This window comes from Entelurus aequoreus, linkage group LG06, assembly GCF_033978785.1.
Source record: "Entelurus aequoreus isolate RoL-2023_Sb linkage group LG06, RoL_Eaeq_v1.1, whole genome shotgun sequence".
Taxonomy (NCBI): Eukaryota; Metazoa; Chordata; class Actinopteri; order Syngnathiformes; family Syngnathidae; genus Entelurus; species Entelurus aequoreus.
The window spans coordinates 8,145,021-8,169,017 of record NC_084736.1 but is presented as its reverse complement, the minus strand read 5'-3'; the positions used below and the strand labels follow the sequence as shown (position 1 = coordinate 8,169,017).

Below are 23,997 nucleotides of genomic sequence, written 5' to 3'. Positions count from 1 at the left end.
CAGAGACAAACCCCAGCCCTAATTCAGTGTAAATCCACATAAAAAAACAGGCAAAATGAAAGATATTAGAACAAAATGAAAGATATTAGAACAATTAAAATGAACGCAATGCTGCTGTAATGTTACCGTATAGCACAGTATTTTTTTTTTACCCAGACAAGAGGTGTCAAGATTTATACATGCCAATCAACAGGTTATCTCCGAACCCGCCAGAGCTTTTTTTCTCGTCACTCACACACACACAACAGTGCCCTGGAAAGATGTGACAAGGTTGTTAGTAGGGATGTCCGATAATATCGGCCTGCCGATATTATCGGCCGATAAATGCGTTAAAATGTAATATCGGAAATTATCGGTATCTGTTTTTTTATTATCTGTATCGGTTTTTATTTTTTTTATTTTTTTTTATTTTATTAAATCAACATAAAAAAACACAAGATACACTTACAATTAGTGCACCAACCCAAAAAACCTCCCTCCCCCCATTTCTTTCTGTTATCAATATTCTGGTTCCTACATTATATATCAATATATATCAATACAGTCTGCAAGGGATACAGTCCGTAAGCACACATGATTGTGTGTGCTGCTGCTCCACTAATAGTACTAACCTTTAACAGTTAATTTTACTCATTTTCATTCATTACTAGTTTCTGTGTAACTGTTTTTATATTGTTTTACTTTCTTTTTTATTCAAGAAAATGTTTTTAATTTAGTTATCTTATTTTATTATTTTTTAAAAAAAGTACCTTATCTTCACCATACATGGTTGTCCAAATTAGGCATAATAATGTGTTAATTCCACGACTGCATATATCGGTTGATATCGGTATCGGTTGATATCTGTATCGGTAATTAAAGAGTTGGACAATATCGGATATCGGCAAAAAGCCATTATCGGACATCCCTAGTTGTTAGCAAACAGAGGAAGTGTTGTGCTAATTTTAAGGTAATGATCATCAATCAAACAACTGTCAACTGAGACATTACATCGAATTGGTATATTATTTTACTGATATTAAAAATGTGAGATACAGGTTTTCTCTTAAGAAAATAGAAATAGTCTTATAGTCAGGGTTATAATAGTCCGATATTTAGGTCAGGACTCATAAAGTGACTAGCTGCACATATTGGCAACACAAGCAAAAAAGGTTTTAATACACGCTGATGCGAACACAACACTCTGAGTGGTGTTTCTCTCCAGAGCACTTGGAAACTAGAACGTCCATTATCCTCGCAGTGTCGATAATGGTATCCATTTATGGTCTCCATCACCCTCTTCTCGTGCAGTCCATCCTCTTACTGGGAGGTGTGGCGCTGGTCTGTCTGGCCCTGGACCTCCTGTTCCTGCTCTTCTACTCCATTTGGCTGTGCTGCCGGCGGAGCAAAAGGGAGGAGCAGCCGTCGGCCGACTGCTGCTGCACCGCCTGGTGTGTCATCATCGCCACGCTGGTGTGCAGGTGAGTGCAGGTAGAATTGTTTAAAAGAGTGAAGCAGCGGAATAAAAAACAAAATCCACGCCAATGCGCGGCGGAGTAACAAATGTTACTGTTACAAATGCACCATCTGGAATTGCGTCAGCATTTGTTTCCTGTTTTTTTTTCCTCCATGTGTTTATGAGCCACTAGAGAGCCATCACAGTTGATTCAGAGCCACACAAAAAAGAGCTTTGGGGACCTGACGAGGACGCCAACTGCATCACAATCACTCCGTGTGTCTGGTCGTTACTAATAGCAATAAAGACGTCATGCTAAGCATCACTTGTCAAAACAGACTACTTAGGAGGATGGCTTTTAAAATCACTTTTCATAGTTTCCATACTCTTTTCCCCCCTGTCCTGTTTTGCTGCGACACGGCCATTGTCCACTGTTTTTCCCACCGCGAAGCGTGAGAGGAAGAGATTAGCGGCCCAGGAAGAGGAGACGAGCACAATGATGCACTGTTGGCTTACCACCACTAGACCGGTCTGACTCTAGCTTGAAGTGGTGCTCATGTCATCACCCTACTTGACAACACAAAACCACTATGGTTTAAATGGATGTCATTAAAACGGCAGGTGCGGTCATGTCCACCCTGCAATAATCCTATAGAAAATAATGTAATAAGTGGTTGTTTAAAGTAAAAATATATATTTATATAACAAGAACACCACCTGCTAGCTTATGTTACTTACTAGAGATGTCCGATAATGGCTTTTTTGCCGATATTCCGATATTGTCCAACTCTTAATTACCGATTCCGATATCAACCGATACCGATATATACAGTCGTGGAATTAACACATTATTATGCCTAATTTTGTTGTGATTCCGCGCTGGATGCATTAAACCAGGGGTCACCAACGCGGTGCCCGCGGGCACCAGGTAGCCTGTAAGGACCAGATGAGTAGCCCGCTGGCCTGTTCTAAAAATAGCTCAAATAGCAGCACTTAGCAGTGAGCTGCCTCTATTTTTTAAATTGTATTTATTTACTAGCAAGCTGGTCTCGCTTTGCTCGACATTTTTAATTCTAAGAGAGACAAAACTCAAATAGAATTTGAAAATCCAAGAAAATATTTTAGACTTGGTCTTCACTAACTGACAAAGAAACAGATAACAGTTTTGGTGTCCAGTTCAAAGTGTGACATGATTTATTTAAAAATTTGAGAGTTGAATTTTGTATTTTACATGAGTTATTATTTGTACAAACATGGTGCAAAGTAATTCATGATTTGTTAAAAAATGTTAGTGGCTAGCTAGTTAAAATGGGATATTGTGATTTCACAAGACTGTCTTAGAAGTGATCATTTGAAAATGTTCAATTTGAAAAATGTGCACTTAGAGAAAATATAAAAATAAAGTTTTGCATATTGATATTTATCTGTTTCTATATATATTTATTGTGAGAAATCATTAAGATGATCAGTGTTTCCACAAAGATAAATATCATTAATTATTAATAATAACATAAGATTTAAAGGTAAATTGAGCAAATTGGCTATTTCTGGCAATTTATTTAAGTGTGTATCAAACTGGTAGTCCTTCGCATTAATCAGTACCCAAGAAGTAGCTCTTGGTTTCAAAAAGGTTGGTGACCCCTGCATTAAACAATGTAACTTTACCATGAATTGATTAACGTGGACCCCGACTTAAACAAATTGAAAAACTTATTGGGGTGTTACCATAGTCACACCAATTGTCAATTGGTCAATTGTACGGAATATGTACTGTACTGTGCAATCTACTAATACAAGTTTCAATCAATCAATCAATCAATCAAAAACAAGGTTTTCCAAAATAAGAGAACAACTTCAACTCCAGTCATGGAAAAAAGTGCCAACATGGCACCGCCATGTTTATTATTGAACAATTTCCCTTGTGGATCATTAAAGTTTGTCTAAGTCTAAGTCTATTGAAGTCACAAAGTGCATTATTTTTTTTAACATGCCTCAAAACAGCAGCTTGGACTTTGGGACATGCTCTCCCTGAGATAATCCTAATACCCACTACAACTATGGGAAGTACTATACTTTGACTTTCACAAAGTGCATTATTTTTAAATTTTTTAAAACATGCCTCAAAACAACAGCTACAAAAACAATGAAGGCACACAGCTTCAGTCCAGAGTATACTAGAGCATCCTTGCCAACCTTGAGACCTCCGAATTCGGGAGATGGGGGGGGGTGTATATTGTAGCGGAAGAGTTAGTGCTGCAAGGGGTTCTGGGTATTTGTTCTGTTGTGTTTATGTTGTGTTACGGTGCGGATGTTCTCCCGAAATGTGTTTGTCATTCTTGTTTGGTGTGGGTTCACAGTGTGGCGCATATTTGTAACAGTGGTAAAGTTGTTTATACGGCTACCCTCAGTGTGACCTGTATGGCTGTTGATCAAGTATGCCTTGCATTCCCTCGTGTGTGTGAAAGCCGCATATATTATGTGACTGGGCCGCCACGCTGTTTGTATGGAGGAAAAGCGGACATGACGACAGGTTGGAGAGGACGCTAAAGGCAGTGCCTTTAAGGCCCGCCCCCAATAATGTTGTCCAGGTGGAAATTGGGAGAAATTCGGGAAAATGGTTGCCCCGGGAGATTTTCGGGAGGGGCACTGAAATTTGGGAGTCTTCCAGGAAAATCGGGAGGTTGAAACCGATTCCGATAATACATTTTAAAGCATTTATCGGCCGATAATATCAGCCTGCCGATATTATCGGACATCTCTATTACTTACCATTAGTGATTTAACAGAAGATATGTACCGTACAGGCCAAAAGTTTGGACACAATGAGTTTTCTTTATTTTCATGACTATTTACATTGTAGATTGTCACTGAAGGCATCAAAACTATGAATGAACACATGTGGAGTTATGTACTTAACAAAAAAAGGTGAAATAACTGAAAACATGTTGTATATTCTAGTTTCTTCAAAATAGCCACTGTAGGAGCCTAAATGCTGTTTAAGTTAATTTACATTTTATGGATGGTGCTTTATGTTTATTCAGCCAAAATGGGACTATTTACTTTATTTGCATAATACGAAAATGTATATATTGCATGCTTAGAATAATTATAAGGTACACTTTATTTGTAATTATTACACTTGTCTGAATAATTTGATGATGTATAATTTTATACTGCTTTAATACAGTGAAGATTACGGAACTGTTTAATTGCATATATGGCGGAAGGATCTGTGTGGTAATATGGTTTGGACACAATGTATTATGGGTAATGGCAGTCAGGTATGGTGGAATCGAGCCACAGTTTTTTGACCTTACTCTTACTTTTTATAGCTTTATTGTGCCATTCATTTGTTCCCACATCGTTATTGTTTTACGTTTTTGAAGGATTAAGTTGACAAGTAAACGATACAAAACGAAGAGGAAGGTCTGGAGTTTTGTTTGTTGTTGCCGCAGCAAGCGGGAGCAGGAGAAAGTAGAGGAGCGTCAAGCTAAGCCACCCTTTGCTCTGATTTCTGCTTTGCACACTCTTGGCATTCTCTCGATGAGCTTCAAGAAAGGGTTTTCACTTCACGGGTGTCATAGTTTTGATGCCTTCAGTGACAACCTACAATGTAAATAGTCATGAAAATAAAGAAAACACATTGAAATGAGAAGATGTGTCCAAACTATATATTTTAATGGGTATGTTTTTCAAAATAACTTACTATATTGAACAAAATAGGCTAGAGGAATTAGTTTGGTGTTCAGGCTTGTCACTCACCGCTGTCTCATCCACATGTACAGACAAGAGAGCGCAAGCACACACAAAAGCAGTCACAGAGAAGCAACTAACAATTTGCAGTCACGTCATTACAATAGGGATTGATGAGCAGTACCTAAGCTATGTAGCTTAACTACATTTTCCAGTAGTTTGGCGGTACTTTTAGACCCTTGTAGCGAGGTAGCTTACAATAAAGCTACAAGCTACAAAGAGAGAAAATTGAGTGTGAATCCAGGGCCCCAAAAAATACGGAGAAAATACGATGACCTTGATGAATCAAAATATCCATACATACACAGAAAATCCATGATGATTGGTTGGTGTTTGTATGATGAGTAGGGATGATACTCGAAACCGGTTTTCCCGGTTGTTTGGTAAGAAAAGAACCGAGTCCTCGGACTCGAATCCCTTTTTAAGAACCGGTACCCGTTATCGAGACCACTATAGTAAAGGAAAAGAGTTGATTCTTTATTCGAATCCCGTCCCGACCAGAAATGCTCAGTGGGACATCACAATAAATGACGTCACATAGCTCAGTCATTAGGCGCAGATAGCGAAAGCAGGAAAACAATGGACGGGAAAAAGCGCTCCAAGGTGTAATAAAGTTCAAAACAAAAACTATAATCCATCGAATAACTTTACTGAGAGATTTTAGCAGGGTAAAACACATGACGAACACTTTTACGACCAACCGGAAACATAGCAACCAGGCTAGCAACGCACCTCCTTTACGGCAGCTGTCGCAACGTTCTTAAAACAACCGCAGCACATACATATATATACAACATATCTCCCTTTTTTAACTTTTGGTTTTCTTTCCTTGTAAACAAAACAAAATCACACTGTAGATGTGTTGTCTGTCTAATTATAAATAATGCAGACGAGGCGTGTTGGCTGAGTTCTTGACGTTTACTTTCACAGCGTGGCAACATGCAACACTTTTCGGGGCTACCGCGCATGCTCGTAACTCCCGTTGCATGCTGGGTAGTGTAGTTGGTATATTCTCTAGCTCATAACATTTTTCCCCCATAAAGAAATAATGTTAACTCAATAAAGTGTATTTCTTTTTTTAGCCTTAACTTTTCATTTATTAGCATTGTAACCACATTTGCAAAGAACTTTTCTCTTCATAGAATGTTCTTTCAATAAAGAAATAAAGTGCAAAAATGTCAAAGCATCATAACAAACAGTTATGTCAAGTAGCAGCAGAAGTGCACTTTTTGGAGAGCTGTATTATTTTCAGTTTTGTGCCCAAGGGACTGATTTTATTTAACACTATATTATTATTTATACACCTATAGTGATCACAGAGACAGGTTGTTTTTGTGTTACTGTATATATTTGTTTCTCTGAAAAATCCCACTTAATATACTTTGGGTAACAACAGTCAATATTTATTTATTTTATTTTATTTTTTTAGGTGGGTAACAGTCAATATTTATTTATTTATTAGATTTTATTTTTTTATTATATAATAAAAGTGAGCTTTTGTTAAACCAAATATTGTGTGTTTTTTTCCATATACAACAACCTATCTGGACTCGATAAGAGAATCGATAAGGAATCGGTTCGATAATAGGATTCGATAATAGGCTCGAACTCGATAATTCCTTATCAAACATCATCCCTAATGATGAGTCACAATTGGCTAAGGTTGGGGCTAAATATTATATACTGGCCAATCAGAGGCAAGATAAGACGGGTCATCGAAACTAGTAAGCAAAATCATAACAGACATGCACTCATGTCGCATGATGACAAGGGAGTCGGAGACAGAGGGATGCTTCAAGCTGAAGACTCAAAAAAATAAAAAAAACATACTTGAAAATGGCAGAAAGATTCTCTCCCGCAGATTAGATTTTTCCTTTAGTGATAAAGACGACATCCAGGAAACCCACAATAATGCAAGTCCTTGACCATATTTGGACAAATATATGCGTTTTGAAAAAACAATGCCCAAAACCTTAGTTTTTAAAGGATTCTCTCCAGCAGATTAGATTTTTCCTTTAGTGATAAAGACGACATCCAGGAAACCCCCAATAACGCAAGTCCTTGACCATATTTGGACAAATGTATGCGTTTAGAGAAAAAAATGCCCAAAACTAGGGATGTCCGATAATATCGGACTGCCGATATTATCGGCCGATAAATGCTTTAAAATGTAATATCGGAAATTATCGGTATCGGTTTCAAAATTATCGGTACTTGGTCAACAGCCATACAGGTCACACTGAGGATGGCCGTATAAACAACGTTAACACTGTTACAAATATGCGCCACACTGTGAACCCACACCAAACAAGAATGACAAACACATTTCGGGAGAACATCCGCACCATAACACAACATAAACACAACAGAACAAATACCTAGAACCCCTTGCAGCACTAACTCTTCCGGGACGCTACAATATACCTCTTACCCCCACCGCCTCCCCCCACCTCAATCCCGCCCACCTCAACCTCCTCATGCTCTCTCAGGGAAAGCATGTCCCAAATTCCAAGATGCTGTTTTGAGGCATGTTAAAAAAAATAATGCACTTTGTGACTTCAATAATAAATATGGATATAATATGTTGCCATTTTTTTCCATAACTTGAGTTGATTTATTTTGGAAAACCTTGTTACATTGTTTAATGCATCCAGCGGGGCATCACAACAAAATTAGGCATATTAATGTGTTAATTCCACGACTGTATATATCGGTATCGGTTGATATCGTAATCGGTAATTAAGAGTTGGACAATATCGGAATATCGGATGTAGGCAAAAAAATCCATTATCGAACATCTCTACCCAAAACCTACGTTTTTAATTAAGAGTTGGACAATATCGGAATATCGGATATAGGCAAAAAAGCCATTATCGGACATCTCTACCCATAACCTACGTTTTTAATTAAGAGTTGGACAATATCGGAATATCGGATATAGGCAAAAAAGCCATTATCGGACATCTCTACCCAAAACCTAAGTTTTTAAAGGATTCTCTCCCGCAGATTAGATTTTTCCTTTAGTGATTAAGACGACATCCAGGAAACCCACAATAATGCAAGTCCTTGACCATCCATCCATCCATTTTCTACCGCTTATTCCCTTTGGGGTCGCGGGGGGCGCTTGAGCCTATCTCAGCTACAATTGGGCGGAAGGCCGGGTACACCCTGGACAAGTCGCCACCTCATCACAGTGCCAACACAGATAGACCGACAACATTCACACTCACATTCACACACTAGGGCCAATTTAGTGTTGCCAATCAACCTATCTATTTGGACAAATATATGCGTTGTGAGAAAACAATGCCTAAAACCTTAGTTTTTAGTGGTTTACTCCGTAAAACAAAATTATAACTGCTCTATTCACGTCCAACACACATTTAGGAACACACATTAAGGTGAGTTGAGCTCATGAAAAGTTTTACTGCACATAACCATTACCAACTGTTCCCAAACAACACACATGTATTTTTATTTTTGTTTGCCAAGATACAGATGGATGCTGTTTTTTTACTGTAGGTAGAGAAAATGAATAACATTATAGGGATGGGCCAAAGAAAAGGCAGACTAAATAAATACATAATTGGTACGGGGACCCATAGAGGTAGTTGTAGGGTGTCCCCAGCTAAATGACAGATAGTTATTAGGCCCATTTGTACACTTGAAGTTACATTAACATTGATATTATACATGTGGGCCTATAGATATAAATGCAGTTAAATGTATAAAACTACTTTGGCCGTGTAGCTAGTTACAATTCTCCCGGGATAGCTTCCCCTGTAGCTAAACTACATTTAATGGAGAGTAACTTGTACCTTAGCCTACAACATTTTCCAAGTAGCTTGCCCATCACTGGCAAAAGGCTATACATTCAATGATAACTAAAGTTAGCTAGTCAAATTTCTATCACTAGTTAAGACTCGTACAAACGTAGTTTGTCTTTGGGTGAAAAGCCGTAAAAGGGCACATTACGTCTTTATGTGTTAAAAACCGTAAGAGGGCAGAATATAATGCTTAAAACACATAGGCATCTACGTAAAGGTGGCAAACAGCCCCTTTAACTAAGCCTGGGCCAATTGTCAATAAATAATCGAACAATAGGAATAGGTTCCAGCCCCCCGCAACCCCAAAAGGAACAAGCAGTAGGAAATGGATGGATTGATGGAATAAATAGACATTAACTCTACGACTTTGCTGTCATTGATACATTGTATTTTCTTCCATGTGTGTTTGTTTTTGTCTCTGGCTTTCAAACCGGGTATAAGAGGGTTTACTTTATGCATCACTCTCAACACCTGAGCTCAATAGCAGAATTAAACAAACAGAGATAACCCTCTCATCTGTCATCAACAGTATGTGTCTCGGTGGAATATTTTGATGAGCCCATCAACATGGATGAACGTGTACACATTGTTGGGAAGGGATAGCAACAAAACTCAACAATCAAGCAAACCACTCGACCCATTTTTACCAACTGAAAACACTGCACTTCACGATGTTCACTGATATTTATTGAAGTGCAATTTTTGCGAACAGAGATTAAGAGTCAATTTTATTTTTATTGTTTGTTTACTTATTTAGAATAATTAAAGTTATTGGACTTCCAGTTGCAAGGGGTAAAAAAAACAACTAATGAGAAATCAAAGTTTATTGCGTTTGTTAGTGCTGAATTTTAGCTCAAAATAATACTGGCAATAATATTGTTAAAAGGCAATAATATGAGGGGCATTCTCCTGCAAAATGTACTTTCAGCCCAGGCTTACCATTTAACTGTACAGGCATGTTGAACAGTAACATTCTAAACTGTCATTCAAGCCAAAAAACGTTAAACACCATCTTATAATATAAACATTCCACACTCTTACTTGTCATGCTAGTGCAGGGGTCTGCAACCTGCGGCTCTTTCATGCCTCTACCCTGGCTCCCTTTGGCTTGCCTTTGACACAAAATTTCACTAAATAATGGCTATTTAATTTGAATTAATTATATTTTATTTATTTAGTTTATTTTAATGTTACGGTTGTTATTTTGGATAGTTCTGTGATCTTGTAATGTAAAAATAAAACGTATTTTAATATTTTGTCGATCGAAAAGCAATGCCACACCCCCTAAGTGTCATCTTTTGTTGCCAAGCAATTGTATTGTTTTTAGCGGTCAACATTTGGTAAGCTGTAGCAATTGACGAAAAATACAACATTTAATGCTTTGTGGACAGATTAATTTGCCTTCACTGTTAAAGTGGTTGGTTCATGTGTGTGCTTATTAATGTGTGGGGAGAAAATGGCATCAAATGAGGACAAACACACAGCATTTGCGGAAAAATACCCAGCTGGATTGATTGATTGAGACTTTTATTAGTAGGTTGCACAGTGAAGTACATATTCCGTACAATTGACCACTAAATGGTAACACCCGAATAAGTTTTTCAACTTGTTTCAGTCGTGGTCCACTTAAATTGATTCATGATACAGATATATACTATCATATATACTGTCATCATAATACAGTCATCACACAAGATAATCACATTGAATTATTTACATTATTTACAATCAGGGGTGTGGAGGGGGAGGGGGGGTAGGATATGGACAGCAAGTAGTGGACATAGAGAGAGAGAGAGAGAGAGAGAGAGAGAGAGAGAGAGAGAGAGAGAGAGAGAGATCAGAAGGCATAAGAAAAAGTATCTGCATTTGATTGTTTACATTTGATTATTAGCAATCCGGGGAGGGTGTTAGTTTAGGGTTGTAGCTGCCTGGAGGTGAACTTTTATTGCGGTTTTGAAGGAGGATAGAGATGCCCTTTCTTTTATACCTGTTGGGAGCGCATTCCACATTGATGTGGCATAGAAAGAGAATGAGTTAAGACCTTTGTTAGTTCGGAATCTGGGTTTAACGTGGTTAGTGGAGCTCCCCCTGGTGTTGTGGTTATGGCGGTCATTTACGTTAAGGAAGTAGTTTGACATGTACTTCGGTATCAGGGAGGTGTAGCGGATTTTATAGACTAGGCTCAGTGCAAGTTGTTTTACTCTGTCCTCCACCTTGAGCCAGCCCACTTTGGAGAAGTGGGTAGGAGTGAGGTGGGATCTGGGGTGGAGGTCTAGAAGTAACCTGACTAGCTTGTTCTGAGATGTTTGGAGTTTAGATTTGAGGGTTTTGGAGGTGCTAGGGTACCAGGAGGTGCATGCGTAATCGAAAAAGGGTTGAACGAGAGTTCCCGCCAGAATCCTCAAGGTGCTTTTGTTGACCAGAGAGGAGATTCTGTAGCGAAATCTCGCTCGTTGGTTAAACTTTTTGATTACCTTGGTTGCCATTTAATCACAGGAAAGGTTAGTCTCTAGAATGGAACCTAGGTAGGTGACCTCATCTTTCCTGGTGATAACAATGTCACCCACTTTTATAGTGAAGTCACTGACTTTCTTAAGGTTGATGTGGGACCCAAACAGGATGGATTCTGTTTTACCCAAGTGTATGGATAGCTCGTTGTCAACGAGCCAGGTGCAAGTTCTACAGAGCTCAGCACTGAGGATTTTCTCCACCTGTGACTTGTCCTTGCCGGATACCAGCAGGGCAGAGTCTTCCGCAAACAAAAACAATTCACAGTCGCATGACCGAAAAAGCTGATCCGAGCAAAAAAAACTTGGTGAGTCGTTCTCTGTCTAGGGTTTGATTTCATGAATGCAATTTCATAAGGGTAGTGAAACTAGAAGTGGTGTTCTCGTCATTTTAGGGATCAAACAGAGTTTGCGGCTCTCTGGGGGTTTTATTTGGTGGGAAATGGGCTCAAATGGCTCTTTGTATGGCGAAGGTTGCCGACCCCTGTGCTAGTGTAGTAACAAGTTAACCGCTGTAAAATGTTAAAACAGTAAAATGCACTGATGACAAGTGACGCTGCAGTCTGAGTATTCTTAACATTCCACAAGGCTGCTCTTGTGTTGTGAAAAGGCCAAAGAAAAAGAAAAACATGCAAAGTTGAGCTTTTTTTTCTTACCCTTGCTGAGCTGAGCTCTCATATTATTGTCAAATTCATAATTATGGAGGCCAGATATTGAGTTTCCACTGGCTCCTATTTGCATTCATCCCTCAATGCTGAATTTGACACATTAAAATACAGAAAATGACATTTCAGTCCTGCTTTTCTGCACGCTCAGGCCGTTCTTTTCACATACGATCTGATAAGCCGAGCAAAGTGCACCCTTTTGTCGGTACCGTGGCCCACATACACATACAGGGTCCATTCCACGATGTTCCCATGGTTCTGGTTCTGAAAAGAAGCCTGGCCGAGTGGCGTCTGAACTGCTGGGGTTAATTTGGGGTTCACATGCCTCCTCCTCCTCCCTGGCTCACCATCTCCCTCGTCCGTTTGTCTTTTTAAGCAAATCCCCTTCCCGCCCCCTCGCTCGTCTCTCCTCCCTTTCCTTATTCCCTTTGTCTCCTCCCAGCGCTGGCATTGCTGTCGGTTTCTATGGGAACGGCGAGACTTGTGATGGAGTGAACCGGCTGACGTATTCCCTGCGCCACGCAAACCGCACAATCACTGGTGTGCAGTATCTGGTGAGGGCACATAAAACCAAAGCGTTTCATAACTCAGCCAGACCGAAGTTTCACATTCCTTCTTCACCATGACTGTCCCCTCGCCGGGTCCAGGTTTCCAACGGTACGTCCTCGCTGAACCAGACCATAGATGAAAAGCTGCAGCAACTCGAGAGCCAGTACGCGCAGAATGCAGACTACCAGTCCATCATCCAAAAGCTGCAGGGCCAGCTGGATGAGCTTGTCAGACAGATGGTGGAGATTCCTTTCTGGGACAACACAATCTCCCTGGAGGAGCTGGCTGTCAGGATCGAGCTGTACGACTGGTACAGGTGAGCCAGAAAAACTACTATTCGCTTCAATTGGTAAACATCACTGCATCTACAAAATGTTTCTAATATTTTGCCCCTGTCATGTAGCTAAATAAGGATGAAGCAGTGATACACTGGCATGTTGTCTCTCTAGCTTTGGACCTACATTAGATTGAGTCATAAATGTGCTTAAGCTAATGAGCAAAGATACTATCTTTCACTTTTACCAGGTTTCAGTCTCATCTGCCTTCTTTGGGATTCATTTTCCTTTTGCATATGGACTATGGTGTAGGTTCTTCAGTGGTCCGCTACAGTTCCATGCATGCAGCATCAGTCACTGTCAAAAAAAGTAGCAAAAATAATCATGTGATAGTAGCGCTCACTATTTTTTTGTGTATGTATGCTTACAGGTGGCTGGGCTACCTTGGTCTGCTGCTGTTCGATATCCTCATTTGTCTGCTGGTGCTGTTTGGCCTCATTCGAAACTCCAAGGCGACCCTCATTGGGTGAGTCTCCACCATGAGATGGCATGTAACTGTCTCACAGTTAAGTATATTTGGAAAATGGATGCCACCTAGTGTGGCAGTGCGCGCACTTCCTGACACCTTAAGAACAGTGCTAGACAATGAACTGACAGCTCAGGGCTTTTAGCTGTCTTTCCTGGTTTCTCAGTCGCTGGGGATTTTTTGGTCACTGGTTTGCGCCCAGTGGGAGTACCATAATTGTGGAGGTGGTGACACCCCAGACAAGGACTAGGTCTATCGTATTACTGTTGCGATGCATGGGTTCATTTATTATGGAGCACCACGCACAGAGGGTCTGAAGGGGTATTTATATGGATATTAAAATCCCCCATTATAATTATACTATCTGCGTGCGTCACTAGATCAGCGACAAACTCTGAAAATTCACGGATAAAGTCCAAATAGGGCCCAAAGGGGCGAAAGATAACAGCCAGAGAGAGAGGTAGCAGTGTGACAGACCTCATAGTGAGCACCTCAAATAATTTATATTTATTACTTAGGTTAGGGGTAAGATTAAGGTTTTCATTGGACATTAGTGTGACCCCCCTCAACCCCTTTTAAGGGGACGGGATGCCTCGTTAAGCAGGAAAAATTCATCTGGTTTTAGCCAGGTTTCGCTGGGACCAATGACGTTAAGATTGTTGCTTCATTAACTAATAACGTTTTGGGAGACAATGATCTGATGTTTTAAAAAGCTCATATTATAGATAGTGGGCTGTTTTGAGGAATTATTCTTAATGGTATCCGTAGTACTGATATTAATAACAATACGTTTATTTTGTGTAATGCGCCTTAAATAATTTCGATCACATGGTTGGTTAGTTCTAGCTTAACTGACTCTTCACCCGGACTAACAGACACTGTAATTGCCTGTGTCCGAGCGTGCTCTAGTGTAGTTAGTCAAGGTTGATTCAAATAGTGGTCTACATTTCTGGAGACCGTGAAGGCCGTCCCTCCTCAGCAAGCCTGGTTTGCCCCAGAAAGAGGGCCAATTATCAATAAACGTTAGTCCAGGATCCTAGCTATGTTCCTCTTTGTAATCTCTGACTGTCTCATCCTAGTGTCATTGGAGCCGATGTATACAACTATGTTTGCGTAGCTAGTGACGCGGTTAGCCTGTCATACGTGTTTACGAGGCATGTTGCGAGTCAGCTCCCTAAGACTACCTTCAATGTCAAGTGCTCTGGCCCCAGGAATACACCTAATTATGGCTGGTTTACTAAGATGTATGTTCCACGTAATGGAGTCCCCTATGGCTAAGGTGTGGTACCCGATAGACAGGGGTGGAGGACTAGCTAAAGGGCTAAATCTAGTACGCGCCTCAACCAGTTCACCGTGGCTTGGAGGCCGCTTAGGACTGCTACAAGCTGGCGAGTCAGCTTGCGACAGCTAACGCTAGCAAATGTGTCTTGGCATCTAAAGGTGAGACAGAGAGTGGGTGCTTTGCAAGTTTCATAAGACTGAATATGTTTGACAATAAATAAAGAAAGTTGTAAAACAATTAGAAGCACACAGATAGAAAGATAGTACGACCTTGCTGGTGCTCCAGTACGGTGCCGAGTCTGCCGACTACCATTGCCTTGCCAGGTCTGTCACGTTTTTGATAATTTTCTATTATTTCTTTAGTTCAATGAATATCATCTGATTGTTCTTCTCAGCACTGTCACTCACAAAAAAAAAATGTATGTGGACTTCTAGCTAGTATGACCGGATGTTTAGGGGTGGATCTTACGGGGTTTGTTCTAACAATCAGTATGCTCATGAGTAATGAGGAGGCTCCTACCTCCAATTTATGCTCACAATTTAAAGCATAGTGAAAAGCAGAGCTTTTATCTCAATATACTCGTAAATTTATGCATCATTGTACAGTATCCGTAAAAGCATGATTGCAGTATTATTAAATTATGTAGACATACATAAGTGTAAGTACATTCTTCAAGACTGTATCAAGTTTACAGTTTCAATCGTGTGGTTCTCTTGACAGGGTGTGCTTGTTTGGTGTTTTGGCTCTGGTGGTCAGTTGGGCCTCACTCGGTCTGGAAATTGCCGCCTCTGTGGTAGGTGTCCATTTGTATAGATGATATCTTTCTGTATTTGATGTGATATCCTTCATCCCTTCAACTCTCCTAGACCTCCAGTGACTTCTGCGTGGCTCCTGACATGTACGTAATCCAAGTAGCAAACCAGCATGGAGTCATCAATCAAGGTAGGATTATTATGCACGTTATGACGACTTGTGTTCTCACTGTCATCTCTAAAGGGGCCTTCACCACATCCTTTTTTGCTGCACTCAATGCCGCGATTATTGCGCAGCAGTGAGATGGCATTGTTCTAAAGAGCAGGCCTTTTGCGCCGCTTATGAAAAAAGCCCCTAGTAGTGGCTGCCAGCCGTGTCACAGGGCAACGGGATACCATTTTAGGCTGAACAGAAGCTTCTATAGACTACAGCTCATTTTAGTAATTGGTCAAACGATGAGGCATGGTTGCAGAAAGAACATTTTTAAAGACAGAGAGGCTTGTGTAGAGGCAAATACGATGAATGGAATAGTGCAATAGACTCCACTGTTATCAAAGTATTTCGGACATATGTTCTATTTTTCCTCACCGCTAAAGGCTACAAATCTATTTAGGAATTGTGACGCTAAAAATTGAATGCCCATTCACTGTGTTGAGTAGGCCCGAGTTCCTTGCGGTTGAGTTTCCAAGCGTTTGACAAAAGCTGCAGGGAATAGGCCAATTTTTATTGAGCTTGCACAAGCTGTATTCTTTGAAGCCGTCATGTGATTCTTTTTTGATTTTATCATCAATCCCAATTAGCATGAGTCACAACCAAAGCTTTCTTCTAAGGTGGAAATGTGATTCAGAAGTAACCGCAAAGAACCATAGACAAGTTTGCTTCATGCCTGTTATTGTGTTTTGTTTAGCAGCATGAAAACAAACTGTGTTCCACTTCAGGAAATGTGCTGCTCTTGATATTGTCTTGTAGCTGTTTGTGGCAGATGTGGTTACCGGTATCTTCTTAAACGTCTCATGAGTCAGCATTGATGTGTGCTTGCTTGCACATCACTTAGTATTTGTTGGTCCTTTTTCAGCCCAGCTTGTAAACTTACAATGGCTCCTTCACAGTTACATTTAAAAATAAACATAATATACAGCAAAAACTCTGAACAAATCCGCAAAATTTAAAATATAACAACAATTCATTAATCTAATGAATTACTAGGTATGTACAATATTTTTTTTCCAAGACGATACAGATAACTTCCTGCTTCTCAAGACCGGTAAACAATTACTTATTGTATATCTTTTATATTTTCTTTACGGCTGGCTTTAGGGCAGCTTCTTTAAAGGCCTACTGAAAGCCACTACTACCGACCACGCAGTCTGATAGTTTATATATCAATGATGAAATCTTAACATTGCAACACATGCCAATACGGCCGGGTTAACTTATAAAGTGCAATTTTAAATTTCTCGCTAAACTTCCGGTTGAAAACGCCTTTGGGTGATGACGTATGCGCGTGACGTAGCCAGTGAAACAGGAGTATCGGTAGCCCATTGAAGCCAATACAAAAAGCTCTGTTTTCATTTCATAATTCCACAGTATTCTGGACATCTGTGTTGGTGAATCTTTTGCAATTTGTTTAATGAACAATGGAGATTGCAAAGAAGAAAGTTGTAGGTGGGATCGGTGTATTAGCGGCTGGCTGTAGCAACACAACAAGAAGGACTTACTTGGATAGCAGACGCGCCAGCCGATGCTAGCTGCCTTCGCATCTGTGTTGGGGTGAAGTCCTTCGTCGCGCCGTCGATCGCTGGAACGCAGGTGAGCACGGGTGTTGATGAGGGCTGGCTGGCGTAGGTGGAGCGCTAATGTTTTTATCATAGCTCTGTGAGCTCCAGTTGCTAAGTTAGCCCTTAGCATCGTTAGCAACAGCATTGTTAAGCTTTGCCAGGCTGAGAATTATTAACCGTGTAGTTACATGTACATGGTTTAATAGTATTGTTGATCTTCTGTCTATCCTTCCAGTCAAGGATTTATTTATTTTGTTTCTATCTGCATTTGAGACAGATGCTATCACGTTAGCTCAGTAGCTAAAGAGCTTCGTCGATGTATTGTCGTGGAGATAAAAGTCACTGTGAATGTCCATTTCGCGTTCTCGACTCTCATTTTCAAGAGGATATAGTATCCGAGGTGGTTTAAAATACAAATCCGTGCTCCACAATAGAAAAAGGAGAGAGTGTGGAATCCAATGAGCCAGCTTGTACCTAAGTTACGGTCAGAGCGAAAAAAGATATGTATTTCACTGCATTCTAGTCCGTCACTCTAACGTTCCTCATCCACGAATCTTTCAAATTAATGGGATAATCGTCGCTTTCTCGGTCCGAATAGCTCTAGCTGCGTTAATAACAATAGGAAAATATGAGGAAGTGAACAACTGACTACGTCACGCTACTTCCGGTAGGGGCAAGGCTTTTTTTTATCAGAGACCAAAAGTTGCGAACTTTATCGTCGATTTTCTCTACTAAATCCTTTCAGCAAAAATATGGCAATATCGCGAAATGATCAAGTATGACACATAGAATGGATCTGCTATTCCTGTTTAAATAAAAAAAAAATCATTTCAGTAGGCCTTTAACAGCGCAGGCATCTTTGTAGGTTGCAATGCTAGCATTGCAGGTAGCTGATGAGGTTTGATGTGTCGAAGCTCAATGTTCTTTCCCTCCTTGTGAAATGTTTGCAGAACATTTGGCGCAAATAGCATGCAAAATGTCTTCCTCTGAAACACTGAAGAAGTCCCACATGGTCAACGGCGTGTTTGTTTACAGGCAGTTTATGCGTTTCAGGTGGCGGATAAGGTTTGATGTGTTGATGCGCAATGTTTTTTCCCCACACGGAATGTTTGCAGGACATTTGGTACAAACGTTTCCTCTGAAGCAGTGAGGAAGCCTCACACGAACAATGCCACACTTGTTTAGAGTCAGCTCAGGCCGTTTAGAGCAGGAGAAAAGGAGCGCTTGATTTGCTCACCCTAACCCACAGTACGGGCCATTTTACTTCATTGGAGTGTTGTTGGTTGTTTGTACCTTGTGAAGCAATAATGTAACACAATGCCCAAGAATAAAGTTTACCCTGACCCTGACCTGTTATTTTATCGAAGCTATTTTTCATCGGATTTATAACATCATAATCCCTCGGATCTTGCCCCAAGTGGAGAAATTCAAGTACTTCAGAGTCTTGTTCACGAGTGAGGGAATAGTGGCTCGTGAGATTGACAGGTGGATTGGTCAGGCATCTGCAGTGATGCGGACCGTGTATCGATCTGTAGTGGTGAAAAAGGAACTGAGCCAGAAGGCAAAGCTCTCAATTTACTGGTCAGTCTATGTTCCCATCCTCACCTTTGGTCATGAGTAGAGATGTCTGATAATATCGGGCTGCCGATAAATGCTTTAAAATGTAATATCGGAAATTATCAGTATCGGTTCAGAAATTTTCGTTATCGGTTTCAAAAAGTAAAATTTATGACTTGTTACACGGACGTAGGGAGAAGTACAGCGCGCCAATGAACCTTAAAGACACTGCCCTTGCGTGCCGGTCCAATCACATAATACCTACAACTTTTCACACACACAAGTGAATGCAATGCATACTTGGTCAACAACCATACAGGTCACACTGAGGGTGGCCGTATAAACAACTTTAACACTGTTACAAATATGCACCACACTGTGAACCCACACCAAACAAGAATGACAAACACATTTCGGGAGAACATCCGCACCGTAACGCAACATAAACACAACACAACAAATACCCAGAACCCCTTACAGCACTAACTCTTTCGGGACGCTACAATATACACCTCCCGCTGCCCCCAACCCGCCCCCCCAACCCCGCCCACCTCAACTTCTTCCTGCTCTCTCAGGGAGAGCATGCCCCAAATTCCAAGCTGCTGTTTTGAGGCATCTTAAAAAAAATAATGCACTTTGTGACTTCAATAATAAATATGGCAGTGCCATGTTGGCATTTTTTTCCATAAATTGAGTTGATTTATTTTGGAAAACCTTGTTACATTGTTTAATGCATCCAGCAGGGCATCACGACAAAATTAGGCATAATAATGTGTTAATTCCACGACTGTATATATCGGTATCGGTTGATATCGGAATCGGTAATTAAGAGTTGGACAATATCGGATATCGGCAAAAAAGCCATTATCGGACATCTCTAGTCATGAGTTTTGGGTTATTACTGAAAGGACAAGATCCCGGGTACAAGCGGCCGAAATGAGTTGCTTTCTTCGGATAAGCGGAATGGATTGATGGAATCCCTCATGTCAGCCCGACAATTTTCTGTCCCATCTTTATCATGCACCCCTGTTATTAACTTCTTAGCAATACAGAGAGCCGATGAGAAAGTACAGTAAGATGTAACAGAGTTCAGAAACTTAACGATCATCAAAACATTAGGGTCTGAGCATGAAGGTGGAAGGCTTCATTTTTAATTATTCTTATTCCTGCAACGAAATCTCCATTTGCGTACTTGAAAACTGTGTGCCAAAACGTGTACTCTAGCAAAAACATATGCATTTTGAGCACGAAAAACATGAAAAAAAACACACGCTCTAAAATTTTATCAGCCATTTTGTTTTGTATTGTTCCCGAAAGAAGCACAGTCCTTCAACTCATTAACAATCTATTAAAAAACAACATATGATGGAGGGGTGAGCATTTGCTCTTCTCGGTCTGAGCTATTATCCCTTCCCATTAATTTGGCTTTCTTTGGATCAATGGCAGCATCATGAGCAGAAAAACAATGATGTAATGCATAAGAGTCCTATAAAAAAATCCTGTTCTTCTCTAACTCCTAACAAATGTATTCAGTTCTTGTCTACATTCCTAGAGTGTGCTAATCTGTTCCCTTCTGTTTAATTCCCAGAAATCCTCAAGTACTACCTGAGTTGCAGTTTGGACCAAACCAACCCCTTCCAGCAGGTCAGCTGCTTGTAAATACAAAATTACAATCACAAGGGTTTGCCTTTTAAACTTATAGTTTACTATTAACGCAACGTTTGCTGATGTTATTCGAATCCTGGTGGATACATTGCATCAATAGTTTGTATATTGTGTCAATTTGTGGGCACAGCAAGTGACTACTACAGCCCTAGAGAAGATGCTGACGATCCCACTGCAAATAGCATCGCATTGTGTTTTCAGGTCAAAGATATTACACTGAAATGGGACTTGCTATTTTTTATTTTTTTTTGCAAATAATCTATAGTTTGACTGCATGAATAAGTCACAGCCTCTGAGTGCTTGAAGGCATCTATTGTTAAAAATATTCTATAGTGCCTACAGTGTGCATCTTCCGTCTAAAAACTGACAGCATGCTTTGACACACTGCAAAAAGTCAGTGTTCAAGAAAAAAATTTGCGGTATTTTATTTGAACTAAGCAAAATTATCTGCCAATAGAACAACAAAATTTGGCTTGTCAAGACTTTCCAAAACAAGTAAAATTAGCTAACCTCAATGAACCCAAAAATAGCTTAAAAGAAGTATATTCTCACTAATAACAAGTGCACTTTTCTTGGTAGAAAAAAAAGAGACCTTATTGCTCAATATGTTGAAAAATATTATTAAATTAAGTAAATGCTAGTGCCATTATCTTGACATAATGATATGCGCTCTGCATTACATTTCTTGAAACCAGCAAACTTATACTAAAAACTAATTTATTGTTCTTAATGGAAAGACAACAAGGCAACCGCTTGTTACTCTCGGGGTCTCCTAGCCGCTCAGGCAAATCATATTGTCTAAAAATGCATTTTCCCATCGATAACATGACATCATCGCGCCAAGTGCGTGCTTTTTCAGTCAATTAGTGCGCGAGGAATATATATATATATATATACACTACCGTTCAAAAGTTTGGGGTTACCCAAACAATTTTGTGGAATAGCCTTCATTTCTAAGAACAAGAATAGACTAGAGTTTCAGATGAAAGTTCTCTTTTTCTGGCCATTTTGAGCGTTTAATTGACCCCACAAATGTGATGCTCCAGAAACTCAATCTGCTCAAAGGAAGGTCAGTTTTGTAGCTTCTGTAACGAGCTAAACTGTTTTCAGATGTGTGAACATGATTGCACAAGGGTTTTCTAATCATCAATTAGCCTTCTGAGCCAATGAGCAAACACATTGTACCATTAGAACACTGGAGTGATAGTTGCTGGAAATGGGCCTCTATACACTTATGTAGATATTGCACCAAAAACCAGACATTTGCAGCTAGAATAGTCATTTACCACATTAGCAATGTATAGAGTTTATTTCTTTAAAGTTAAGACTAGTTTAAAGTTATCTTCATTGAAAAGTACAGTGCTTTTCCTTCAAAAATAAGGACATTTCAATGTGACCCCAAACTTTTGAACAGTAGTGTGTATATATATATATATATATATATATATATATATATATATATATATATATATATATATATATATATATATATATATATATATATATATATATATATATATATATATGCATATATATATATACAGCCAGGCCCCCGGCCAAAAAATGTTTACTTATAATTTTGAAGAATTCATCTGAATGTGCATGAACTATTTCTGTTCGAAATTCTTAGAAATGTCACATTTTAAATGTTTAAATATTAACTGTCAGTTTGCTGTACTGTGCCAACTGTACTACTATATGAGTACACATTTTCTATTGTTTCATTGAAAATAAAACAGCAGTCCATCTGTTTTAATTATGAGACAAAATTGTGTCAAAGTCATGATTTTTTTTTTCATGCTTGAAATAAGAAATGATTACTTTAAAAAAGTAGTTTTATACTTGTGAGTGTTGATGACACAGTTTTGCAACAGTTGATATTCTAGTTTCAAGCATGTTTTACTCAATATAGGTCATCAAATCTCAGCAACAAGCTGTAATATCTTACTGAGATCATTTAGGACTAAAACACTTAAAACAAGTAAAACACTCTAACATAAAATCTGCTTAGTGAGAAGAATTATCTTATCAGACAGAAAATAAGCAAATATCACCCTTATTTGAGATATTTCATCTTACTTAGATTTCAGTTTTTGCAGTGCATGAGCGTAAATCAAAACATTGACAATGAGCGTGGGCCGCTAAGTCCTAATGCTCTCTTTTGCAGAAGCTTTCTGGGAGCCACAAAGCGCTCGTTGAGATGCAGGACGACGTGCTGGAGCTTCTGCGATCCGCCACCGGGGAATACAAACAGACTCAGGTCCATCTCAGCGCACCGAGACTCACATACGCCATTGTTCTAATTTGTGATGACACGCAGTGAAGCACAGTGCACCTGGGGCCTTGCATTATGTCCATTTAGCTGCATTAGCCTTTCAGTCAATGCGGAGCTCCATTATTGTCCTCCCCCTGTGTGTTGATGGGCAAAAACTGCAGCTGATTTTTAGCGCAAAATGTGCTGAGCTGGTGGAATCATTTATGAGGGGCAGACTTTTTTTACACTGGTGCACAACTGCTAAATAAATTGAAACTATGCTACCATCCTGTTATTGTTACTATGTTGCAGTATCATTGCTATTCATTTATGGTGCTTACTACCAAACCTCAGTTTGCTTAACGCCCCCATTAAGTCTGTGTCTTTTTCCCCGCCTCATTAATTTTCAGGTGAGCTTGGAGGAGATTCAGGGGATACTGAACACCACTGAGATCAGCCTTCATCAGCTTACCGCCCTGGTGGACTGCCGCAGCCTACACATGGTGAGCCGCCGAGACATTTCTGCCTTGCTCCTCTGCTCGCAAGGAAAAGGTGGCCAGCCGGGCGCTGATGTGTTGTGACATCAGCGCAGTGCAGTGCTAAAGTTACATAAAAGGCACCTTTCTTCCATGCAGCTGACTCCACTTGTCTTCATAAATAACACTCATGCACGGGACTTCCTGTCCGCTGTGAGGACTCGCTGTAGTCGCGTCCAAATTGCACATGTGCGCCCTTTCCTTCTTACGGTCTTGACTTCTCCTTCGAGCCTTTCCCCCGTTACCAAGCCATGCATACAAGATGGAGATCCTCATATGGGGGGTTGGGAGGGTTTATGTAGTGCTTTCTGAATGTAAGAGAGAAAATGTGCGGCTTCCTGTGTGTGTGTGTGTGTGTTCTTGTATTTCTACCCTTCTTGGCACATCAACAAGCAAAAGTACCTTCCATATGAGGATCGGTGAACAAGTTAGGACTGAAATCATGGTCCCAATACGGAAAAACCATTGTATCTATTAGAGCAGGGGTCACCAACCTTTTTGAAACTAAGAGCTACTTCTTGGGTACTGATTAATGCGAAGGGCTACCAGTTTGATACACACTTAAATAAATTGCCAGAAATAGCCAATTTGCTCAATTTACCTTTAAAGGCCTACTGAAATGAATTTTTTTTATT

General features: G+C 39.9%; 1 protein-coding gene across 3 annotated transcripts in view; it reads left to right on the top strand.

Annotated features, from left to right (window-relative positions):
- LOC133651803 (protein tweety homolog 3-like) overlaps positions 1–23,997 on the top strand; it is a 58,187-nt gene that overhangs the window by 13,172 nt on the left and 21,018 nt on the right. For all 3 annotated transcript variants that reach the window (XM_062049937.1, XM_062049939.1, XM_062049936.1), the window contains exons 3-11: positions 1,291–1,460; positions 12,630–12,741; positions 12,835–13,052; positions 13,442–13,537; positions 15,540–15,612; positions 15,686–15,761; positions 20,496–20,551; positions 22,740–22,832; positions 23,237–23,329. In XM_062049937.1, coding sequence (XP_061905921.1) covers positions 1,291–1,460; positions 12,630–12,741; positions 12,835–13,052; positions 13,442–13,537; positions 15,540–15,612; positions 15,686–15,761; positions 20,496–20,551; positions 22,740–22,832; positions 23,237–23,329 — 987 coding nt within the window. The remainder of the gene's footprint in view (positions 1–1,290; positions 1,461–12,629; positions 12,742–12,834; positions 13,053–13,441; positions 13,538–15,539; positions 15,613–15,685; positions 15,762–20,495; positions 20,552–22,739; positions 22,833–23,236; positions 23,330–23,997) is intronic.